The 21,294-nt window shown below is 42.3% G+C and overlaps 1 protein-coding gene across 1 annotated transcript in view; it reads right to left on the bottom strand.

Annotated features, from left to right (window-relative positions):
• The window catches only part of LOC138292215 (keratin, type II cytoskeletal 5-like), a 97,636-nt gene extending 77,416 nt beyond the window's left edge, over window positions 1-20,220 (bottom strand). Inside the window, exons 1-2 of the mRNA XM_069230660.1 lie at window positions 19,438-20,220; window positions 15,618-15,841 (exon numbers count right to left, since the gene is read on the bottom strand). Of these exons, the coding sequence (XP_069086761.1) occupies window positions 15,618-15,841; window positions 19,438-20,142 (929 nt within the window). The 5' untranslated portion in view covers window positions 20,143-20,220. The remainder of the gene's footprint in view (window positions 1-15,617; window positions 15,842-19,437) is intronic.
• Between the last annotated feature and the right edge of the window lie 1,074 nt (window positions 20,221-21,294).

Below are 21,294 nucleotides of genomic sequence, written 5' to 3'. Positions count from 1 at the left end.
TGCTGGCCAAAAGTTGAATTTAACCCGTACTTGATTGGGGAAATTTACTCATCTTTTTTAAAACTCTTTGTAGATTACGAGGATCAAGAAGCCTCGGATATTCCTATTATGGCGATCCACACTAAAATGGTCGATTCCCTTCAGGGTATCTTCTATAAGGAAACTTCCTTTAAATCGAGACCCGCTGACACCCTTCGCAGGGACTGGTATAATCAGGATTGTGCGCGAGCAAGATCCACCTTAAAAGAGGCTGTTAAAAATTCTACGCATGCGGCTATTAAAGAGGCTCGTTGTAGGTATGCTAATGCCCTGAAGCGAGCCAAAAGAGACTGGGAGAATGAGACATGGCAGAAACTGCTTGCAGCAGTCCAAAGTAAAGATGATAGGTCTTTTTGGCGGTTGTTGACCTCCAGTTCAAAAAAGGGTACGGATGATATTGGGTTGCATATACAGCCCGAAAGATGGGTGTCCTACTTTTCTGAAATCTATGCTTTGCCTGTACAGCAAGCTCTGGAGGACCCTGCACATGTCGAGTGTTGGGCTGCTAATAAGATCTCATCTGAGAGAATTGTTTTTACCTTAGCTGAAACCACAGCTGCTATTGATTCTCTGAGGCCAGCAAAAGCCCCTGGCCCGGATAAGATTCCAGGGGACTTGTTCAAATCAGAACCTAAGATATGGGCATGGTATATCAATTTATTGTCTAATGCCATAGCAGCTGGCAGCCCTATTCCAGAGTCTTGGCGTGGTGCTGAAATAATACCGATTTACAAAAAGGGTGATACAGGGTTGCCTGTAAATTATCGACCAATTAGCCTTATTGATATCCTTCAGAACACGTTTGCCAAACAAGTCTTAGAGAGGCCTACTGATTGGATTCAAGACCAGCACATTTTATCTCCCTTACAGGCTGGGTTTCGGCCCAAAACTAATACTATGGACCAAGTTTTCAGGCTGTCACTACTGTTCTGGAAGTATGTCACCTTATCTAAGCAAAAACTCTATGTGGCTTTCGTAGACTTAAGATCTGCATTTGATCTTGTCCCAAGAGAGAAACTGTGGGAAGTATTAAACAAAGTTGGTATCCCAGGGAACTTAGTGCATTTAATCCAAAGATTACATGAAAAAACATTTGCACAAGTAAGATGGGGCAATCAGGGGGAACTCACAGACAAAATAGACATCAAGAGAGGAGTGCGCCAGGGTTGCGTTCTTGCCCCAACGCTATTTACACTGTTCATCAATGAGGTGGTGCAAGTCGTGTCCAATTGTCAAAATGATGCCCCATCTTTGAATCACCATAAAATTCCAATTTTGTTATTTGCCGATGATTCTCTCTTGATCTCCAGAACCCCTATGGGCCTCCAGGTACTCATGGATAAGTTCAGTTCGTTTTGCGGTGACTATGGTCTGGAACTTAACCATAGCAAAACTAAACTTATGACTTTGGGTTGTGGCCCCACTAAGAGATATTCAATATTTTACAATGGAACGCCCCTAGGTTTGGTAAGCTCTATAGATTACTTGGGGGTGAGAATTAGCAACAATCTGCATTGGGGGGCCCAAATTGACAAAAGTTTGGCTCGCCTGGTACAGTCATCTGGAGCCATTCTTCGTTTTCATAAGTCTACTTCTGAGAGAGTGATTACTCCAATTATTAAAATGTATAGAGCAAAGGCACAAAGTGCTGCGGTCTATGGGGCAGAAATTTGGGGGTCCTCAAACACTGGCAGGCTTGCAGTGGGGGAAAACAATTTAGTGAGGTCTACTTTGGCCTGTCCTCGCAGTACCCCACTGCTGCCATTGTTCTGGGACCTTGGCCTTTCACGTATCTCAGATGTAGTTGCCCTACGACCTCTGCTTTTCTGGGTCCGTGTTTGGTCCACCCCTGAGTTATCTACTTACAAGGAGTCTATCCAAGACATCTTGGATAGACCAAATGTACTCACCATTCCCTGGTTTAATCACATCTCTAAATGGTTTCATAAATTGGGTCTTAGTGAGCTATGGAGTCATCCAGAAAGTATAAGGAAGGAGCAGAAGAATCATTTGAAAACTGTATACTGGACTTATGTCAGGGAAAACTATCTGCTGTGCCCTACTCACGGCAGATTGACCTCACAATTTTTTGATTTTAAATGGTATCCGTCTTTCGAATCTTTTATGGATATAATTCTTGACCCATTAAGTAAGAGTTTATATATCCAGTTCAGGTATGGTTGTCTGCCTCTCAAATCATATGGCAGTAAGTGGAGTGCAACTACAAGATCTGATTTTTGTCCGAGCTGTAACCATAATTCAGAATCCATTGTACATTTTATGTTTTTATGTCCTGCCTATTTGATTGCACGTCGAAAATGGTTACGGCCAGTGTGTAGAAATATGGGGGTAAGACATTGTATTGTTGCCTTAAGAATTCTGATGAGGGAAAGTTCCCCCCCCTTACCCTGTGCGGTTAGTAGGTACATTACAGCTGCCTGGCATGTACGTATTAATCGCTTGGGGAAAATTGCTGATGCGGAACTCACTTCAAAAATAAGGACAATATGAAAAATTGACAATGGAATGTTTTAGTCATCAAATCTTAACCACACACCTAGACTGGAACAAAACCCCATGATTAATTTAAATGACAGTCAGTAGGAGATTAGGTGTTTGGTTTTTATGTGTTTTAAGGCCGTAAAGGATGTTCTTTTTTATTCCTCTTATTTCCTTTTTTTAACTTAATTTTTACTTATCTTTTATCTTTTTACCTGTGGTTGTTTTGCTTTTATGGTTGAAAGTAACCGAATAAAGCTATGTATTGATATACGTGTGCAAATGAGCCACACTCATTCAGCAGGCATGTGGTAGGGGAACAGTATGTGTCTAGTGGTGTATTTTGGAGCACACTGTCCCAACTAGATGATTATTGTGCAGTAGGATGCTGACATATACAGGGAGCATGTTGATTATTGAAATGGCCTCTTGAAAAGATCACTGAATTAGCATCACATGCGCAGTTTTACAACTAACCTCATATGGCACATAAACGATAATGTATGTAAATCGTGGTTCCACACAAATGTATTATTTGTGCGTCACACAAGTGTCCAAGTTTGCTTTGATGCTATTAAAATCTTTATTTCCATCACACTTCAGGACCAAAATGAGCCATGTGTGCTTTCTTTCTTAGTGATATTCTGTTTAAATAGTTGTGTGTTATTGTAGATCAATTAATATTCTAAAGCATGCCCTTTCAGACGAATTCCATCCCAGTACGAGTGTCTCTTCCTTTGCTTTACAAAATGCCCTCTCATTTTGTAGTCAGAGACAGGAAACGTAAGTAAAAATATCCATGTTAAAGGATAGGCAGCAATTTATCAGCAGATTTTGCGTGATAATTGACATCTGTCTCTGAACATAAAGCAAATGCAGCATGATAAAAATGTAAGGGCCTCGTATTGCTTATTCTCCTGCTGAGCAACTCTAAAGTTATTTGGGGGGATGCTGCAGCACCTCTGGCACACCTACTTCTAGTGCCCTGGTACTACAGAAGTTAAAACTGATCTGAGACATTTTTCTCATCATTCAGTGAATACATGGATAGGAATGGACGTTCAAGCAAAGAGAAATCTTCAGCAATGTTGCAGATCGTAAGATGCCAACCGACATTAATATTGTCCTGTATTCACATTCTCAGGCATCTACGAATTTTATAAATAATGTAGAATCTACTCATATCTTTGTAGTAAGGGATACTTATGAGGGCAGCAGAAAAAGGAGAAGAGATGAGTGTATATCTCACATACAATAGAAGGAAAAATAAGCTAAATTGAGATACCTCTGTGAAATGGAAGTGCACCAACAGAAGCACTTGAACCCATTATCGGTAGCCAGGCATAAAATAGGTGACACTTCACATAAAAAAGGATCTTTATATGGAGTCGGGTTACATTAAGGCTGCTCAAAAACTACTGATGCAAACAGAAGAACAGAAGAACTTTGCAAATTTACTGAGAAATGCAACAAAGTTTTAGCTCGCAAAGCATACAATAACAAAAGTAGTAGTTACATAAAATTTATATGAACTCATTTGGGCTAATGGAGTGACTTTTATGAAGGAAAACCTAAGCAGACCATAAAGTTAAGCATTCCATCTCAATTTGCTCAGACCTTGCCACTTTCTTCTCACAGTCTGCAAAACAACCTCATTTTTTCTCATTTACAAATCACCTGGACACCACATAGACTTCATAAAAGAAATACCTTTGCCTCCACACAACAGTCCCACCCCAATCTTGCTTGTCGACTGCAGTGACTCCAGCACCAAGACTATGAATGAAGCCATTAATGCTCTACTCAGTATGCTAGAATAAAACAGTACTTCACCAACACAACTTACTTCAAAGGCAACACACTGGACCCTACCTTCTATGCATGAACCAGCATCCACTGCCAGCCACTTATACTGCTGGACTAGAGAGATCATCTTTCCATCCCCTTTACCATCACCCATGTCACTTCCCATTTGAGGAAGAGGACATTATCTCCATCCATCCATCCTACATCCATCTAGAAGAACTCCTAAAAGACCTAATCAACCTACCCAGACATGTCCAGCCCTCAATAGATGCTAACACCGTTCCCAACATCTACAATATGACCTTGAAGAATGCTATGCTCCTCTGAAATCCAGCTCCTCCAATCCTAAGCCGTCAGCACCATGGTCCACACAAGAACTTACCAAAAAACAAACTTGCCATTTGAATACAAGAGAAGATCAAAACACAAGGTTTACCCTATTCTTCTGAAAGCACTCTGCTCCAACTGTGGCTCCTTTGTTACCACAACTAACACCATCTACTACTATTAGCAATCAACAGAAGAAGCTAGTCAGTCTATATTTCCCTCAAACAGTGTGCAAAGACCATTCTAGAACCTGCCATCCCATCATTAACCAACAGATACAATGCTATCAGCCTCTTCATCATGGAGAAAGATCAGCAAATTCAGATCTCTCTATCATTGCTAACTGGTCAACCTTCCACACTATCTCCCACACAGACCTCTCCAACATTCTGAACTCACTCACAGCCACCTCCTACAAAGATGGCATGCTTCCCTTCTCCGTCATCAAGCCAGCAAGGGAGAAGCTCTCACATCTATTTTCCACATTCTCAATGCTTCGCTCACCCAAAGCACCCAATCAGACAGATCCTGCCCTGCTGAAAAACCATACAATAGATGCACTGGTCATTGCCACCTTCCTTCCTATAACCCACCTCCCTTTTGTCAGAAAAATCTTCGAAAGGGCAGTAACCTTCCAGCTAATGGAGCAAATTAGCAGGAGTAACCTACTTCATGACTACTGATGAGTTCAGACTGCACTGCTGTATTAAAACATCCATGCTCCAAGACGTCTACAATGCTCTCTTCCTCATCGACCTTTTCCTCCTGGTCCTGCTCAGAATCTCCACAGTTTTCGACACTGTTGACCATCCAGCATTTATCCATACCAAAAAATCCCATGGGCTCTAAAGTCACAATCCTATAATGGTTCACAACTTACCTCAAAAACCAGTGACAACTACCAGATACCAGACACTTCATGTCCCCTGCAGAGTCTCACAGGGCTCGGTTTTGTTACTCACCATTTTTAATCTTCATATTGAACCCCTTGGAGCTATTCTCACAAACAACAACATCAAGATCAACACCGTATGCTTACAAAACCTAGTTCTGTCTCGAAATCTCCTGAAACAATGTCATACAGAGAGTCACCGCTGTCCTCAAATTCATCCAAACTTGGATGTTAACAAACTACTTGATGCTAAACCCCACATACATACCTTCGTGGAATAGACCATAAATTCATGAAACAGGTTTGAGACTAATTTGGACTTAGCTTTTTAAGTGAATTCTCAACAAAAGCAATTGGTTAGGTAATTAGCAATTCAATAATACGAGAAATGCTTGCACAGCTGAACAATTCCAGGAGAGTTTGGTAAGTTTTGGAAAAAAGCGTCCCCAAAAATGTAAACACCAACCATTGCATAACAGTATGGCAGAACGTCTTTCTCTATCATAGTAAGGAAATTATACTGCTATGTACAGTCAACCTCAGATAAAGCCACATATTTGCACCATATGTAGCCCAGTTTTCACATTAGATGCTGGGAGAGAGAAAAGCTCCCTTCATAGCTCTGGGGCATATGTGCCTCTGCCTCAGGTTCATCTAAGCGGGTTCTGTAGTTTATTTGCTCCTGCCTCAGCCCACATGATAATCATGAGTCTCTGATAAAGACATTTTCTGTGACAGGGATTGCTACCCAAATCACGGCTCTCTGGACTAGAGAGGGACAGCCTGTGAACTCTCCCTGCTGAGGCTGACCGTCGGACCATAAAGATCTGACCGTGGAGGCAGCAATAAGATTCTAGTGACAATGTAGTTTTGTTTATCTGTCTCTGCAGGGGAGAGTCATTTACTGGAATTTCATCTACTTTTAAGTTGGTTTGCCTAGGCTTCCAGATGGGGCCCTTTGCTCCATTCATGCGAAACACGGATGGCACGTATCTGTATGCTGCTTCTATAAGTAGGAAATTTGTGTGGAGTGTGTGTCACCTGTGGTTGTCGCCACACTGGAATCAATTTTGTTTTCATGCATCCAAGTAGTGCCTTAGATGGGGAATTAAGCCTCTTATAGCAATGTGGATCGCAGCGCTCCCCCAGGGCATTCTAGAGATCCATTGCAGTAGGTCAGACTTTTGGCTGTAGGGGAGATGGGGACATGTATCTGTGGAGCTTAGGGAGTTTTCCTACACTTTTCTCCCCCATTATGCACTGGGAGGGCTACATTCTACAGGTTATTAGGTAGTTAAGTGGAACAGCTTTTTCTCTTTTTAAGTAGTATTTTGTGTCTCCTTTGATAGGAGACTCCAAGTTCCACCCACCTTCCTGGCACCTGACGATAAAGAACTTGGCTGTACTGGTATGAAATAAATAATCGAAAGAAATATCCAAATCCGGTCTCAGAGCGGACAACTGGAATACACAAACATTGTCTGTAACTTTACTATAAGGATAGGGCAGAAACTTCCAGTCAGCACACCAAGATTCCCCTCCCAGAATCTAGGGTCCCTCCCACCGATGGCGACCAAGAAGCTCTCTGTGCTCCAGGGTTGAGGCATTTTCAACCTCACTTCATTTGCTAGATTTAGACCATACACCTGGGGAGTTCTTCATACCTGCCAGGGAAAACTGCTTTCAACCTGCGTTGAATGAGAGCTGACTGACTACTCAGGAGTAGCCTTGATATAAAAGCATCAGGGCACTGAGGTATCCTGACCTCAATATTTAGTCTTCACTGACAACCCAGAGTACCAGAAGAGGTATTGTGCCAAGGAGCAAAGTGTCACTCAGTGCCAGAGAGGACTTCGACAAACACTGTATATTCACCTCTCTGGTACAAGATGGATTCCAACCTTTTTTTGGGTGGTGTGCTTGTGAATGAGCTTGAGAAAGAAACCAGGATGGAGGTTTCAGTCAACTGTGAGGCATCTCCTTCCTCCTGCTACTGTCATTGCCAACACCCACCTGAATCAACATGTGCAAGAACACTTGTTGAGGAGTGTGACAATGTTAGCTGGACCGTGGCAGAGACACCGCCATCCCCAGAGGAATATGCTAAGCTCACCACAGCTTTGCTTCCCCCTCTGAGCACCGAATACCTACATGCACTGCCTGCTTCAGCAGTACTGACTGGACAGAAGGTACCGTGCAAAAGGGGGGAAGTACCACCCAAGGGAAGACCCACTGATTAAGGGAATAAACATTTGCAATCACTGGGAAAGGTAAGTTCGACCACCCCCACAACCCACCTCCCTGTGAAAATTATTCTTCTCATCTCCCATAGGAAAAGCGACATTTGTACACTAGGTTAATGCTGATAATTGTCCCACGGGGACAGCACAGGCTATCTTCTAGAATCCACAGATGTACTACCTAAATGCAGTGTAATATTTAAAATGGCCTCTGTGAGATATGTATATTATTGCAGAATTGAGGCTCAGGACACCAATGGTGAAAGACTCTTATTCTTACAATCTGAGCCACGTAATCACTAACATCCCTGGGACCTGTGAGAAGGTCCCTGAAACATTTATGGTTAGATATTTTTCAAACTGATAGCAACACACATTCAAACGTTGATAGAATATTTAAATAATGAAGAGCACCTGGATCTCTTGCTAAATCGCCAACTTGATCAGAATATCATGACCATCTCCCCTTCTTTTGATGACTTGTCTGCCCATTTTCATCTATAGATGGCATCCTTGGCGGACGTAAACATGGTCCTTAACTCATTTTGATGGAACTGCTTATTAGAGTCGTCGCTGCTTTGGGAGAATGGACCAAGCCCTTAAAGCATTTTATTTTATCCCAAAGAAATGTGTTGTCATAAATGGACAGTAAAGCAATCCCTCTGATATCAAATGTGGCACCCGACAAGGTGTCCTTTGTCAAGGCTTCTCATCGTTGTGATTATACAACCTTAGTTATTAGACTTTGAAACAATACACCATCATACCTGCTGGGTTCAGTCCCCACAAAGGTATAGTTATGTGAAGATAACTCCCTTATTTTAGACTGATACATCCTATTTTCAAGTCTTGCAGGACATTTGTGGTGAGAGAATGCATTTACTGGTAGCAAATCTTTTGATTCAGGAAATCACCAGGTTTGCTACAAGTAAATGTGTTTTGTGAATGTACTAAGATGACCTAATGATATAATGAGAGGTTACCAAATTGCTAAATGGGTGTAGGATGCCACCCCGAATTGGTATTTGGGAGGATTGTGTTAGGGCTTCCCTTACAAATACCAATGCTTTATGGAGTGCAGTAATGTTTTTGTCACAGAAATCTATTTGCAAAGCAATCTTTTACCAACTGTTGAACGGTAGTGGTAACTCATTCACCTACGGGAAGGGGTCCCCAAAGGAGCATAAACGCCTTCCTCGAGATGAGAGAAAATCTTTGTCACACCCCGGCTCTCGGAATGCAACATTACAGTAAAGAGTTTACTCTGTATTGCAATGAGAGAGAAGGGTGCACTCTATCAGTGCTCAGACAAACCCATGGTGGTTCCAGAAAATATGTTGTGTATTTTTCCACCCTACTTGACCCAGTAGCTCCAGGGTTGCTATGTTCCCTAAAAGCAGTGGTGGCAGTCTGTGTAAGCATTCAACAGATTTAGGGGATTGTGGTGGGCTACCTCCTCACTGTGATAGTATCTCGCTCTGTGGAAGTCATTGTCACCTGTACTGAGACACAACATAATTACCCGTAGCTGTTTGACCAGGTATGAGCATTTCATACTGGCAGCAGAAAACATTACATTTAAACAGTGTTTGTTTTTTAACCCTTTTGCATTGTTGCCTTTGCCTGATACTGAAATGGATGCAGGGAGGTTGAACATGACCTCCGCAATGTCACTGAGTTATGCACCAAGTTAAGGCTTGACATCTGAAATGACCCCTAGGAGAGCCCAATTATGTGTTGTTCATGGACAGCTCTTGCTTAAGAGGTATAGGGGAATTTGAGAGCTGCTTATGCCGTTTGCACCTTAGAGTATGTACTAAAAGCTGTGTTACGTAAATTCTGCCCAAGTGGCTGAATTGGTTGCTCATCCTAGAGCTTACTGTGTTCCAGACAAATTCAAAGTTACCACTTACACAGACAGTCAAAATACCTTTGGTTTAGTTCATAACTTTGGACAATTACGGTCGGGGTAGCAATAGTGAAGTGCACAGCACATAGGTGCTGAAATGATTATGTCACTGGCAGACATCGGTATGCTGCTGAGAATGCCTGATGTTGTACTCATGGGTCCTGTGCCTTCAGTGGAGATTATCCAAATTAAGCTGGAATTGAGAACACCGTGAACATGTTGTTAGGCATTGCTGATAAGTGGAAAGAGGTCAAGAGACTGCAGGAAGTGGCACCAGAGGCTGAACAGCCAGCATGGGCCAGAGCATGTTATGTGAAGAAAAAGATTTGGAATTCTGGAGACGGAAGGCCTGTTGCGCCAGACAGCTTGTTGTCACCAATGGTCAGACACTTTCATGGTCCCACAGACACTGGGAGGGATGCCATATTGAGGTTCTTATAACAGAATTGGTTTAACATATTATTCAGGGTGATGGCTTAGAATCTTTGCCATTGATGCTTGACATGTCAACAGTTAAATGCAGGAAGGTGGGCACCAGTGACACTTAATCATATAGGGAGATTGGGCAGATCCTTTCAATTGCATGCAACTAGACTTCATTGAAATGTCTGTTTGCAATGGATTATGATATGTCTTAGCTGTGGAGTGAATTTTCTCCGCCTGGGTGGAGACGTACCAGACTAGGTGAAATGACAGTCTTACGGTAGACAAACTAATTCTGTGGGAGTTGGTCCTCTGTTTCAGATTCCCAATTTCTCTTGAGTCAGTCCGTGGAACTCACTTCAATAATGAGGTCCTGAGAATGCTGTGTGTAGCCTTGCAAGTAGAGCAGAGACTGCACTGTAGTTATGGACCCAAAATACCAGGAATTGTCGAGCAGATTAATGCCACACTACAATCTCCCCCTTTCAAAAGTGTGTGTGTCTACATCTCTTATGTGGCCAGATGCTTTGCCTCTAGTGTTGAGCAGTCCCCAAAGTACCCCTGATTGGATGACAGGTTTGTCGCCAGGCAAGATCCTCATAGGAAGACCCATGAGGCTGCGTTCTTGGCCTACTAATGCACTTGTGAATGTTGAAAATGATATGGCTCTTGACTACTGCATAGGACTGGCTGATGTGGTGCATTCTGTCTCTCAAAGGGTGAGACAGCAGCTGCTCTTCTCAGCCAGCAGCAGTTCCTTGATCCCAGTCCCAGAGTGTGAATCTTGGTGAAGAAACATGTCAGAAAGTCATGCATGGAACACTGTTGCTGTGGCCCCTTTCAAGTCATTCTGGGCACCAACACCACTGTCAAATATGGTGAATTGCCTAACTGGGTGCATGCATCTGATACCCAATGAGTACAACATGGTTACAATGTGGTTACAACAGCCACTGATTAGCAGAGTCAAGCTTCTGATCGCCTTGAAGGAGCAGAGGAAGGAGAGGAGTGCACCCAGGTGTCTCAAAGTCAAGATGTAAATGTTCCTAATTTTCAAACTTAGTGACTGTGCTCACAAATGTGAGGTTCTGTGTTACATAAATCATTTACATGTAGGGACAAATCCTGTCATTTTGGAGTCTGTTATGTGTGTGAAAAGAATGCTTATTTTGCATTTTCTGTAAATTGAGTGAAAACTTACTATTAGCATATTACCAAAGGTATATCATGTAGATAAACTGGATAGTCAGGCAGTTGGATTTCCTGGTATAGCTAAGCATAGTGGTGTCGCACAAATATTGGAATACATATTTTGCGCTACGATACCTTTTGTATGTGTGGTTCTGAATAACCTAACTTAAAGATTAGAAATATTTCTACTGTAGTCGATAAGCAGGAGCTTTGCTAGCTATTGATATGTGATTGAGAGGCATTAAGGCTATGGGTTTGAAGAACAGATTTGTTTTAGACCTCTTTCTTGCAAAAGAGAGCAGAGTCTGTAAGATGCTGAAAGTGCATCAGTGTTGTACTTACACCCAAAACAAAGTTTATGACAAATAGTACTGGAGTATAGACAGAACTGAAGGAGTGGGAGAAAGCAGGTGCCTGGCAAGCAATTGTAAAGGCATGTTCTGCTGTAATTAATTGGCTTAGCAATACTGGCAGTGGCCTTCTAGGCGCTATATTCAAGCCAATTCTGATTGCTGAAGTTTGTTTGCTTTGCCTCGTGAAGGGATTTAAATATATGAGAACCAAGAAGAGACCTGTAGAGGGAATGAGTACAAAAGAGGGAAGAAATCCAGTTGGAACATAAGCAATGTAAGGTTTATGATGAGCTGAGGGAATTTGAGAACTCTAAGTGTACGCAGCAACAAGCATTAAGGCTCTACCATAACGGCAGAGTGTTTAGATGTCTTGTGTGATGGCTATTCTAGCCAATAAGGAGGGGTTGGAACCAGCATGTTAGTGTCCCATAATCATTATTAATCATATGTTAATCCATGTGGTAATATGATAATCCACGTGTTGATGTGTGTCAGTAAACATATATAAAGAAGTCACATTTTTGTTTCATTGTAGCAGATTTATTAGTGTATAGTATATTCATAGAACAACACATGTTGTGCATCATAATGGTTTATTTGCGATATTACAAGCAGCAGCTCTCCTGGATTAGGACTCTTCTAAAGGCCATTACATCTAAGGGAAAAAATGATGGTGGTGAAGTTGTTCAAATACGTAAAATCACTACTGCCAATGTCTACGATTCTGTTCTGTATTGTCCAAACAAAGGCCTAAAGGTCTAAGAAGGCAGAAACATTGTTGAAGCACGGGTAGTTCTCCGAAAATAAATAACTCAGACCTAATACCAAATCTGGAGCAGATTCACATTATTGAAACGTGCTTATAAAAATAGAATTAATAATGTTTCACTCGTTTTATATTGATCTGCCTAACTCATATGACTCGGAGAGTGTTGTTTCCTCTGTATACTGATGAATCTATTTTTTCCTTTGTTTTTTTTGATGGTGGAGCAACATTTGGCTCTATCAGTGGGATAATCCTGTCAGCGTTGCACTCCCTGATAGACATGGCATTAGAGGGACTGCTCTATGTAGAGGGGCCCTTACGACACCCTTAGGTTAGCAGGTCAAAAAACCACTCAGCACATGAGGAACTCTGATTTTTTACTTTCTACGACCAGGCCTCACTCTGAGGTTTTGTATACGGAGAGAAACAAACAGTGACTGTGGCAATAACGACACCATGGTTGGGCCCTATTTACAATACAGAGCACCATGGCAGTCATTAGGACAATAGCGCCAACATTTTTTATGCTATTGTGGCGCTTCACTGCACTAGCGTCAAAAACGTTGGCGCTAGTGCAAAAGCACAGGGAAGCCCGTTGATTAAAATGTGTGTGTCATTTTAACGCCTGCTCTGAGCAGGCGTTAAAAATTATGGGAAAACTGGTACAGTGAAATGTTGTAAATTTCACTGCTCCATTTTTCTGGGCCTCCCTGTGTCGGAACGCCCCCCTTGCATACATGTTGCCTGGCGCAGGCATAATGTGGCGCAAGAGTTTTCAAAGTGGTGAAATACAAGATTGCACCACTTGGTAAGTACGGCACGGGAGAAAGGCCTTCTTAACTCTGCTTTGGTACAAAAAAAATGATGCTAGGGTGGCGCAAGGTGGATCTAGGGCCTTGTAAATATGCCCCTAAGTTTGGCCTAAACTTAGCCACCGCTACCCCAGCTGTTTGCTAGCTGGCTTACCAACTGCAGTTGAAGTCCTTTATTCTGTTATCTGCTTTCTAGAAGTTACTGTGTTTCATCACTAACACCCAAACAGTGCTGGGATGCAGTAGTATTTGTTTATGGTTGTTACAGCCCATTGCAAGTGCCCAAAGCTTGTTTGTTTGTTTGTTGTTTATTTATTTATGTATTTATTTGTTTATTTATTTATTTATTTATTTATTTATGTACTTATAGATTAGGCCACAATTTTCCTTAAAGTTTTTATGAGGAGATTGCTAAAGTTAACAGGGCAGTTCGACGAACCCACCACTGAATTAACAAACCAGGTGGAGCCTTTGACCCATTAAATCTATTTGAGGGGTGCGAACAATATAGGGCATTAAATACTCTCTCTTGCACTTTAATACTAGAGCCGCTGCCAAGGACATGTTATGTGAAGCAATAAGGCTAATAGCATCCCGCCTCAAAAATGTGTTAGTACTGCAGCAGGCAGGGGTGTCCCTCACCTAATGAGACTTGAAAAAATGGCCCAATTCTCTCACAGTACTCCCTCAGCCTCTTCGAAAGCAGCCTGTGTACACATAATTTTCTGGACGCCTCTCCATTTCGCTGAGAGAGAACTGGGCAGTTCTGGCTTTAGACACAAGAGCAGCCAAGACAAGCCCCACTGCCCTACCCTGAATCTTTTCTCTGGCAATGTGGGGAACATTACATTCTCCCCCTACCACAACTAAGCTTCATCTTTCCTTCTCTGTCTTTCCAACCCCCATCCTCTACTCCACTCCAACAGTGAACCTGTGTCCATCCAGAGGTATTAAAATTATGACTGCATGGGACTGGTGTTACGTTACCGCAGGGTAACATTGATAACATATGTGGAGCTGCACTCCACCAGTTCTGTGCAACTCGAAATCAGGCCAATAATGTTTAGTAATCCTCCTTGGCCATCCATTATCCATACTTTTAAATAATATTATTTCCCTCACTGAACTCAGCAGAGAAACCAAGTGGAAGTTACTGCATAATTTACATGCCTTGATTCTTAGCTACAAAATGTAGAGTTCACCAAGACACCTGGAGCTGGCCGTGTTTCTCACTGCCCTCTTCTCTTAAGTGTAGTTGTATACTGCTATTACGCTATTCTAAGAGCCTCAGATATGAAAGAGTCTAAGGAACAGATGTATCAAAGTTTTTTACCCATTCTGTGTCTATAGGAAAAAGTGTTCGTACATATGGCCCTAAGTTTCATGAGAAACGTTATTACCTCTAACAGTGGTTCTGTAGTTGAATGAATTTGCCATTCCTATTCCAACATGCCTTAGGCCTTTCTTGCTACTACCGAAAGGAATCTGCGACAACAAGGATCATTATAAAAGACAATAGTCATGAAGATCTAGGGTCAAATTTATTAATTTTTGGCACGAGGGGGTGCAGCAACTAAAGATCCTGCACAGCAGTGTGTCAATGGGAAAGACAAAAGCAGCACCATATTTACAAATATAGGGTGCTGGTTTTCTCTTTACCTGCACTACCAGACTTTTTGGCTGCCATGCACCGATACAGACACCCTTGCAGCACAGTACAAGGGAATATGTGTCCTCACAAGAATATGGTTTGTACTAGAAGGGGACTCTCCAGTACAAAAACTGTGTTTTAATACTTCCCCCTTAGGATGTGTGCTCTAAAGTGCAGCACATATGCAAAGTTTAAAATCTTGAAAAAAGATCCTGTCTCGCAGATGTGTTCATTTTTGGTGGAAATCCCGGTCTACAAACGTTAGTAGACAGGGATTCGTGACATTGCATGGGAACACACATACACCATTCAGGAATCCCCAAATCGCTGCGTTACATTCCTTTCAGCAAGCTCCCAACACAAATCATGATTTGCACCAGAAAGTAAATCCCAAACCAACATTTCGCACTGGGTATGATTACCTTAGCTGCACAAACTCAGTGCAAAGTACTGATCAGTGTTGCCCCATCACAGTTTCAAAAAAGACCATTTCCGTGACCTCAAAAAGCACAACTCTTCAAAAAGTTTTGGGCTTCTCCAAGTAAAGTCAGTGAATGGTCTAGCAGAATAGATTGCTTAAGAAGGGATTCATGCAAACGAAGTATTAGTACAAATGAATAACCTTTTATGAATTTAGATAAATGAAGAGTGATATTTCACTGTTTCGTTTGATATATATAATAGTTTTGGAATAGTTTTTTTTACTTACTTTTGTTTGAACTCCTCTACCAAATCCTGCATGGTCCTCAGCTCCCCATCTAGGCGGCCTCTATCATTGTTCAAGCCTTCCAGCTGCTGTCGCAGGTTGCTGATGTAAGCCTCAAAGATGGGTTCGATGCTGTCCCTTCGAGATCCGGTTGTAACACCACCCTGTTCTTGCAGGAGAGTCCACTTCGTCTCTAGCACCTTGTTTTGTTGCTCCAAGAACCGCACCTGAAACCCAAGCGATAGCAGATTTTAAACTATTTATTTAAATACAAGTGAGGTGGAAGGACTGTACAACAGAGCATTCACAGCACAAACACCCCAATTTACGTATTTATTTATTTATTCATGTATAGTATTTGTAGAGTGGGACTGTCACCAAATTGGTATCCTGGCGCTAGCAGCCAAGTAAAACTGACTTATTGAGAGAGACTCACCAGCGCAGCTAGCAGCCATGGCCAAACTATGTCCGGAAGAGCCAGGTCTTCAGAGCCTTTCTAAATTGTAGTAGCTCTGATGATGCCCTAAGTGAGTTTAGTAGCTCATTCCAGATCTGAGCTGCCTTAACTGAGAAGGCCCACCCCCTTGTCTGGACCTCAGGTACGTATGGATGCAGACAAGGCTTTCCATGCTGGAGCAAAGGTGTCTTACCGGGATGTATCTTTTGAATCTGTGTTGCACTGGCATAGGCCTGTCTGCTGTAATGCCTCAATCAGATAGTCAGGTGCTCTAAGTATTAACGCATTACAGTAGTCAAGCCTACTGACTTGAACACTCCGCACCACTAAAGATTTGGATTGGGAAGCTATCATTGGGGGCGCTTTCCTTAGCCCCCTAAGTAGTCCAAAGCATGTGCCTGCTACTTTTGTCACGTGGCTTTCCAGGGACAATTTAATGTCGAATATTACCCCAAGATTACGAACTGTATCTGATGGCTGTGGCGCCGCAATTGAGAGGGGCCAGAAATTTTGAGGAGGGGTCATCGGGATCCTTCTGGTTGAACAGCATAAGAGCTCAGTTTTGTACTTGTTTAGTATTAGGGAGTTAGTATTCATCCACTAACGCAGCTCTTTGAAAATCTATGAGTATCTTGTCCTGGCTCTTAGTAAGGGACAGTATCAATTGCATGTCATCTGCATAAGTAACCAACTTCAGGTCATGTGCCTTTATGAGTATAATATGGCTCCATATAGACATTGATTAGCACAGGGCTGAGTGCCAAACCCTGCAAGACTCCCTGACGCAGTGGCATATAGTCAGATTTGTAAGGTGATAAAGCAATGACTTGACTTCAGTTCTCCAGTTATGATTTGATCCATTTCAGCACTAAGCCCTCTACTCCAATTGCTCCTAGTTTATCCAGGAGGATTAAGCTGGTCGGAGCAGGAGGAGCAGAACACGAAAAAAAGCTAATTGTGCAGTCCTCAATTTGTGCCTGTTGTGCACAGCACTTATTTTTTAGGGCAGACACTTATTTTTCTACCTCAAGCATTTACTGAGAGCAAATGACACGTGGGAAAGACGGAGGAAGAAAAAAACGAAAAAGCGTCACAATGGGAGGAAGCAGAAAGCTGCAGGAGTGAGCTGAAGGGGCATGGAGTGGCTGTCAATGAATTAAAGAGGCCCGAGATGGCTTCAGGATTACGGTGCCTCAGTATTATGTGCTCGCACTGTTAATTGAAGCAGCCGCGTGTTTATGAGGAGGGCTTTGGGCACCAGCACCTTTTTATTTGCTAATTAAGCACTGAGATTGTGTCATTAATAAATAGCAAAATAGAGAGTGCAAGCAGTTGAGCAAAAGTGCCAAAAGCGACTCAAGTCCTGTAAGATCAAACAGGAATATGGCAAAAGACGTAAATGATGCAATAATGCTCTTAACTACATACCTGGCTGTGGTAACCAGAATTCTTGTATAAAAGGATCACTCAATTTGTCTATGAATCTCTTAAAAAAACACCGCCTGAAAAAGTGTGGCACACTTGTACGTTCCTGTTAAGCACGAAGGGTTTTCAATAATGGAGGTAAAAAAAAATTGAAATTCGGTGAATTCTTTGCTAGTTATGAAGATGAATGTGCAAACATGGGGAAAGAAAATATTTGTGATTCTGGAATATAAAAGGTTCTGTATCAGTTGCACTGAAGAATTAGTGTCCCACATCAAGCATTAATCAGGCTTATTGAGGCTCTAGGAGGGTAAGTGGTTTATCCATTAAGACAGTGTCTAGTGGATGACCTGGTTGTTGTCGGGATCTCCATGTGGTGTGGTGCAGCCCGACACCTGCTTAACATGCTGAGCTTACTACACTTATTAATAAGACCAGTTCTGACCCACTCTGATAATACTTTACAGGCCGTCAGTAAACCAGAGGATTGAATGCAAAACCTTATGGGTTGTGCAAATGGGTCATTATTACATGCACACCGACCTACTTCAATAAACTGCTGAAGAGATGATGTTTTTATGCTGCATGCAGGCGTGAATTTTTGAGTTCCACACAAACATGCAGAGTTTGCCATCTTCACATGCTAGCCCCCTCCATACGGTGTAAAAATGAGCAGTAAGTTATTGTTAGCATGATTTTCAGCTTTCTTGCAGTCTTGTACAGCCTGAAATGACAGTAGGTTGTACCAGAAGGGATTCATATGGACATTCTTAGTAGAAAGAGTGGGCGAGCACGCGGACCGAGTGTTTACAGCCAGAACTTTGCCTTGAGAATAAGAGTGCAAGTGTGGCATGGGCTAGCTGGTGCACTTTAGCTTGGTGGTAGAGGTGGTGTCAGGGAGTGAGCAATGGACACTGCTTGAGGGTAGGGTCCCCGGTAACACTGTACACCTAGAAACTGCTTGTGGTCGAGGTGGGGCTAATCAGCGTCTTCAGCACTTTGTCATGCGGGCCCACTTGCCACAGTCAGAACGGGATCTCACTGTGGCACAATTCCTCTTTCTTTTCTTTTTTTTTTTACTTCGTGGAATTCACGTACTCCACAAACTTTAAAAAAAAAAAAAATCTGAATATTCAGGCTTCCTACAACCGCTGCCACCTTACCCATCAGCAGACACTTATGTCGGCTGAACAAAACAATCTCGCCGTTCTCCCTGCAAGTTTCAAACGCTTTGGTGGCACGTCATGGCACTGTCAAACCTGCTTTCTTTAGAACGTGTTTCTTTCCATCCTCCCAGAAGAGACAATTTACTTCACTTCAGGAAAGTACTGAAATGCATGTTTTTCGATTGGCTTTCAGTCTGTCTCTCTTTGTCTCCTGATAATCAGTCTGTGCCGTTCCTCTTTCAATTTAATTTGCTGTTTACCCTTCTTCCTGCTTCTACCTCTCATCAAAGTGCTTCGAAAAAAATAAAAATAACTTGCTCCAAATAACGAACCTAGCTTATAGAAAACATCTCTTTCCTGGAAATGAAGAGCCAATACAAGGCGTGGTCAGGAGCAAAAAAATTAAATGCGAGGGAAACATCATACATTAAACGACTGAGTTTATTTGGACAATTCTGTCATGAGCAAACACAGTCTTGTATTGCTGTTTCTCCTGTCAGCATATAATGTTCCGAATCAATTAATGTAAATAAGCTTGGCTCTAGCTCAGATACGCAAGTTATTTAGTTTTATTTTCATCTATTGGGTAAGTTGATGTCAAACAATGAGCAAAAATTCTCTGGCGTACCACAACTGTCAATATGCACTTTCTAAGCACTCAAGACAAATGTGATCTCATAGCTTGGCAGTATTATGTTTACTAATCTGCAAAGCAGGTCGGACAAGCTACTGTAGAGATTTCAAAACACAAATTAAAATATTGATTGCGACTGACCTTGTCAATGAATGAGGCAAATTTGTTGTTCAGACTCTTAATCTGTTCCCGTTCTTCCGTTCGCACTTTCTGAATCTCTGGGTCAATTTCAACATTGAATGGTGTCAAGAGGCTTTCGTCGATCGTAACTTCTTGAATGCCTGTGGACGGCGGGTAAGCTGGGAATCCAGGCCCTCCTCCTGGCCCACCAACCATTCCACCACCCAGGGGCCTGGACCCACCTGGTCCAAAACCTCCACCTGGTCCAAAACCTCCACCTGGTCCAAAGCTTCCACCTGGGCCAAAGTTTCCACCTGGTCCGAAGTTTCCACCTGGAGCAAATCCTCCACCAGGCCCAAAGCCTCCACCTGATCCAAATCCACCACCTGGTCCAAAGCCTCCACCTGTACCACTACCACCACTCAAAAACACCCTACCACCACGTACTCCACTTCCAGCACCAACACTCCCAAATGCTGCATTATCACTTTGAAAGGGAATGGAAATTCTTTTATTCCCACCTAGGCAAAAGAGACTTTGGGTGCCAAAGCTCCCAACATACCCACTCCCACCTCCCCCTCCAATCCCACCACTGCCACCTGCACGGCCATACCCTCCCCCAACTCCTCTTTGGGATACAGAGAAGGAGCTGACACTACTTTTGCTTCTACTCCCAGCCCCAGGGATAATAGACGACCAAGCGCTATAGCTCTTTGTTTGGTTCATTGTGCTTTCATGAAAGGTGAATAGGAGTAAAATTAAATGGAGTTGCAGGTGCAAAGGAAACCAGAACCCTCTGATCTGAGCATCTGCGCTTCTTTTATAGTAACTAGGCCTGATTGCTTCTGGCATGAGATCAGCTTACAGAATTCATGAGGTTGCTGTGCCCCGCAGCTGTCAAACCACAAATAAACGAACACACCTACAAAAAATAAAAAAAAAACTGCACTGCTTGAGGCATTGTGGAATGCACAACTATTTAAGCGGCTTCATGCCTAATGTTATACAGCTTCTTCAATGGTCTTTGCAGTGGTAAATTAGTAGCTTTCTAGTTTAGGGTATGAGTCCGTGTCTATTTCTTAAAGTGCTCATAGGAAATTTTTCATTAAAATAATCACTGTCTAGTTCACGGTATGTTCATCTTGGAGAACAAAGATGTGGTCACATAGTGGCAATCCACCATCCTCCTCACTGTAAAGTCTAAATTAATTGACGGTGGTAGAGGGTTCAATAGCTATCAGCTCCATAAAATGCTAATAGAGTGTTGAGGTTCTTTTAACAATCAATTATCCTTCGCCACGTTTCTCTTTCTCCAGTTTAGTTGGAAATTCCAGCTCTTCATGGTCCAATTTCAATACCTCTCACTTCTTTGATGTCATGTGCCATGCACATGTGGTGATGCTCCGAACTCATTTTCTTGTTTTTCTGATCTAAATGGACGTTTTTAGGAGGTTCCGAGGGGTAAAGGAATTAAAATCACACTTCAAATTACTTAACAGTATAACCTATTTGGTCACACATTAACTCTCAGAATCAGAGATTAAAGTTCAAAGGTTTATTACACATTTAAGGACAAACTTAGGTAAATAAGCCTCAAAAACATGCTGTATTAGCAGAGAATCACCAAAGGTGAAGTAAAGTGTCGAATCAAATGACATTGTGCAAGAATCTCAGTTGCAGCAAGACAGAAAATGAGAAATAGGATTTGATGGGCAATATACAAGTCGCGTGTCCTCTTGCCTAATCACTTGAAAACGAATGTAATCTAAATATTCTAGCTAAGCTATAACAGAAATCCTAATTATCTCTAAAAAAAATGAAGGTGTAATGAAAATGATCAGAAAGTGTCAGCGTAACAGAAACCTCAGTAGAAGTTCT

This window comes from Pleurodeles waltl, chromosome 4_2 (assembly GCF_031143425.1).
Source record: "Pleurodeles waltl isolate 20211129_DDA chromosome 4_2, aPleWal1.hap1.20221129, whole genome shotgun sequence".
NCBI classification, from domain to species: domain Eukaryota; kingdom Metazoa; phylum Chordata; class Amphibia; order Caudata; family Salamandridae; genus Pleurodeles; species Pleurodeles waltl.
Note: the sequence above shows the minus strand (reverse complement) of the source record. Positions and strands in the feature narration are given on the sequence as shown.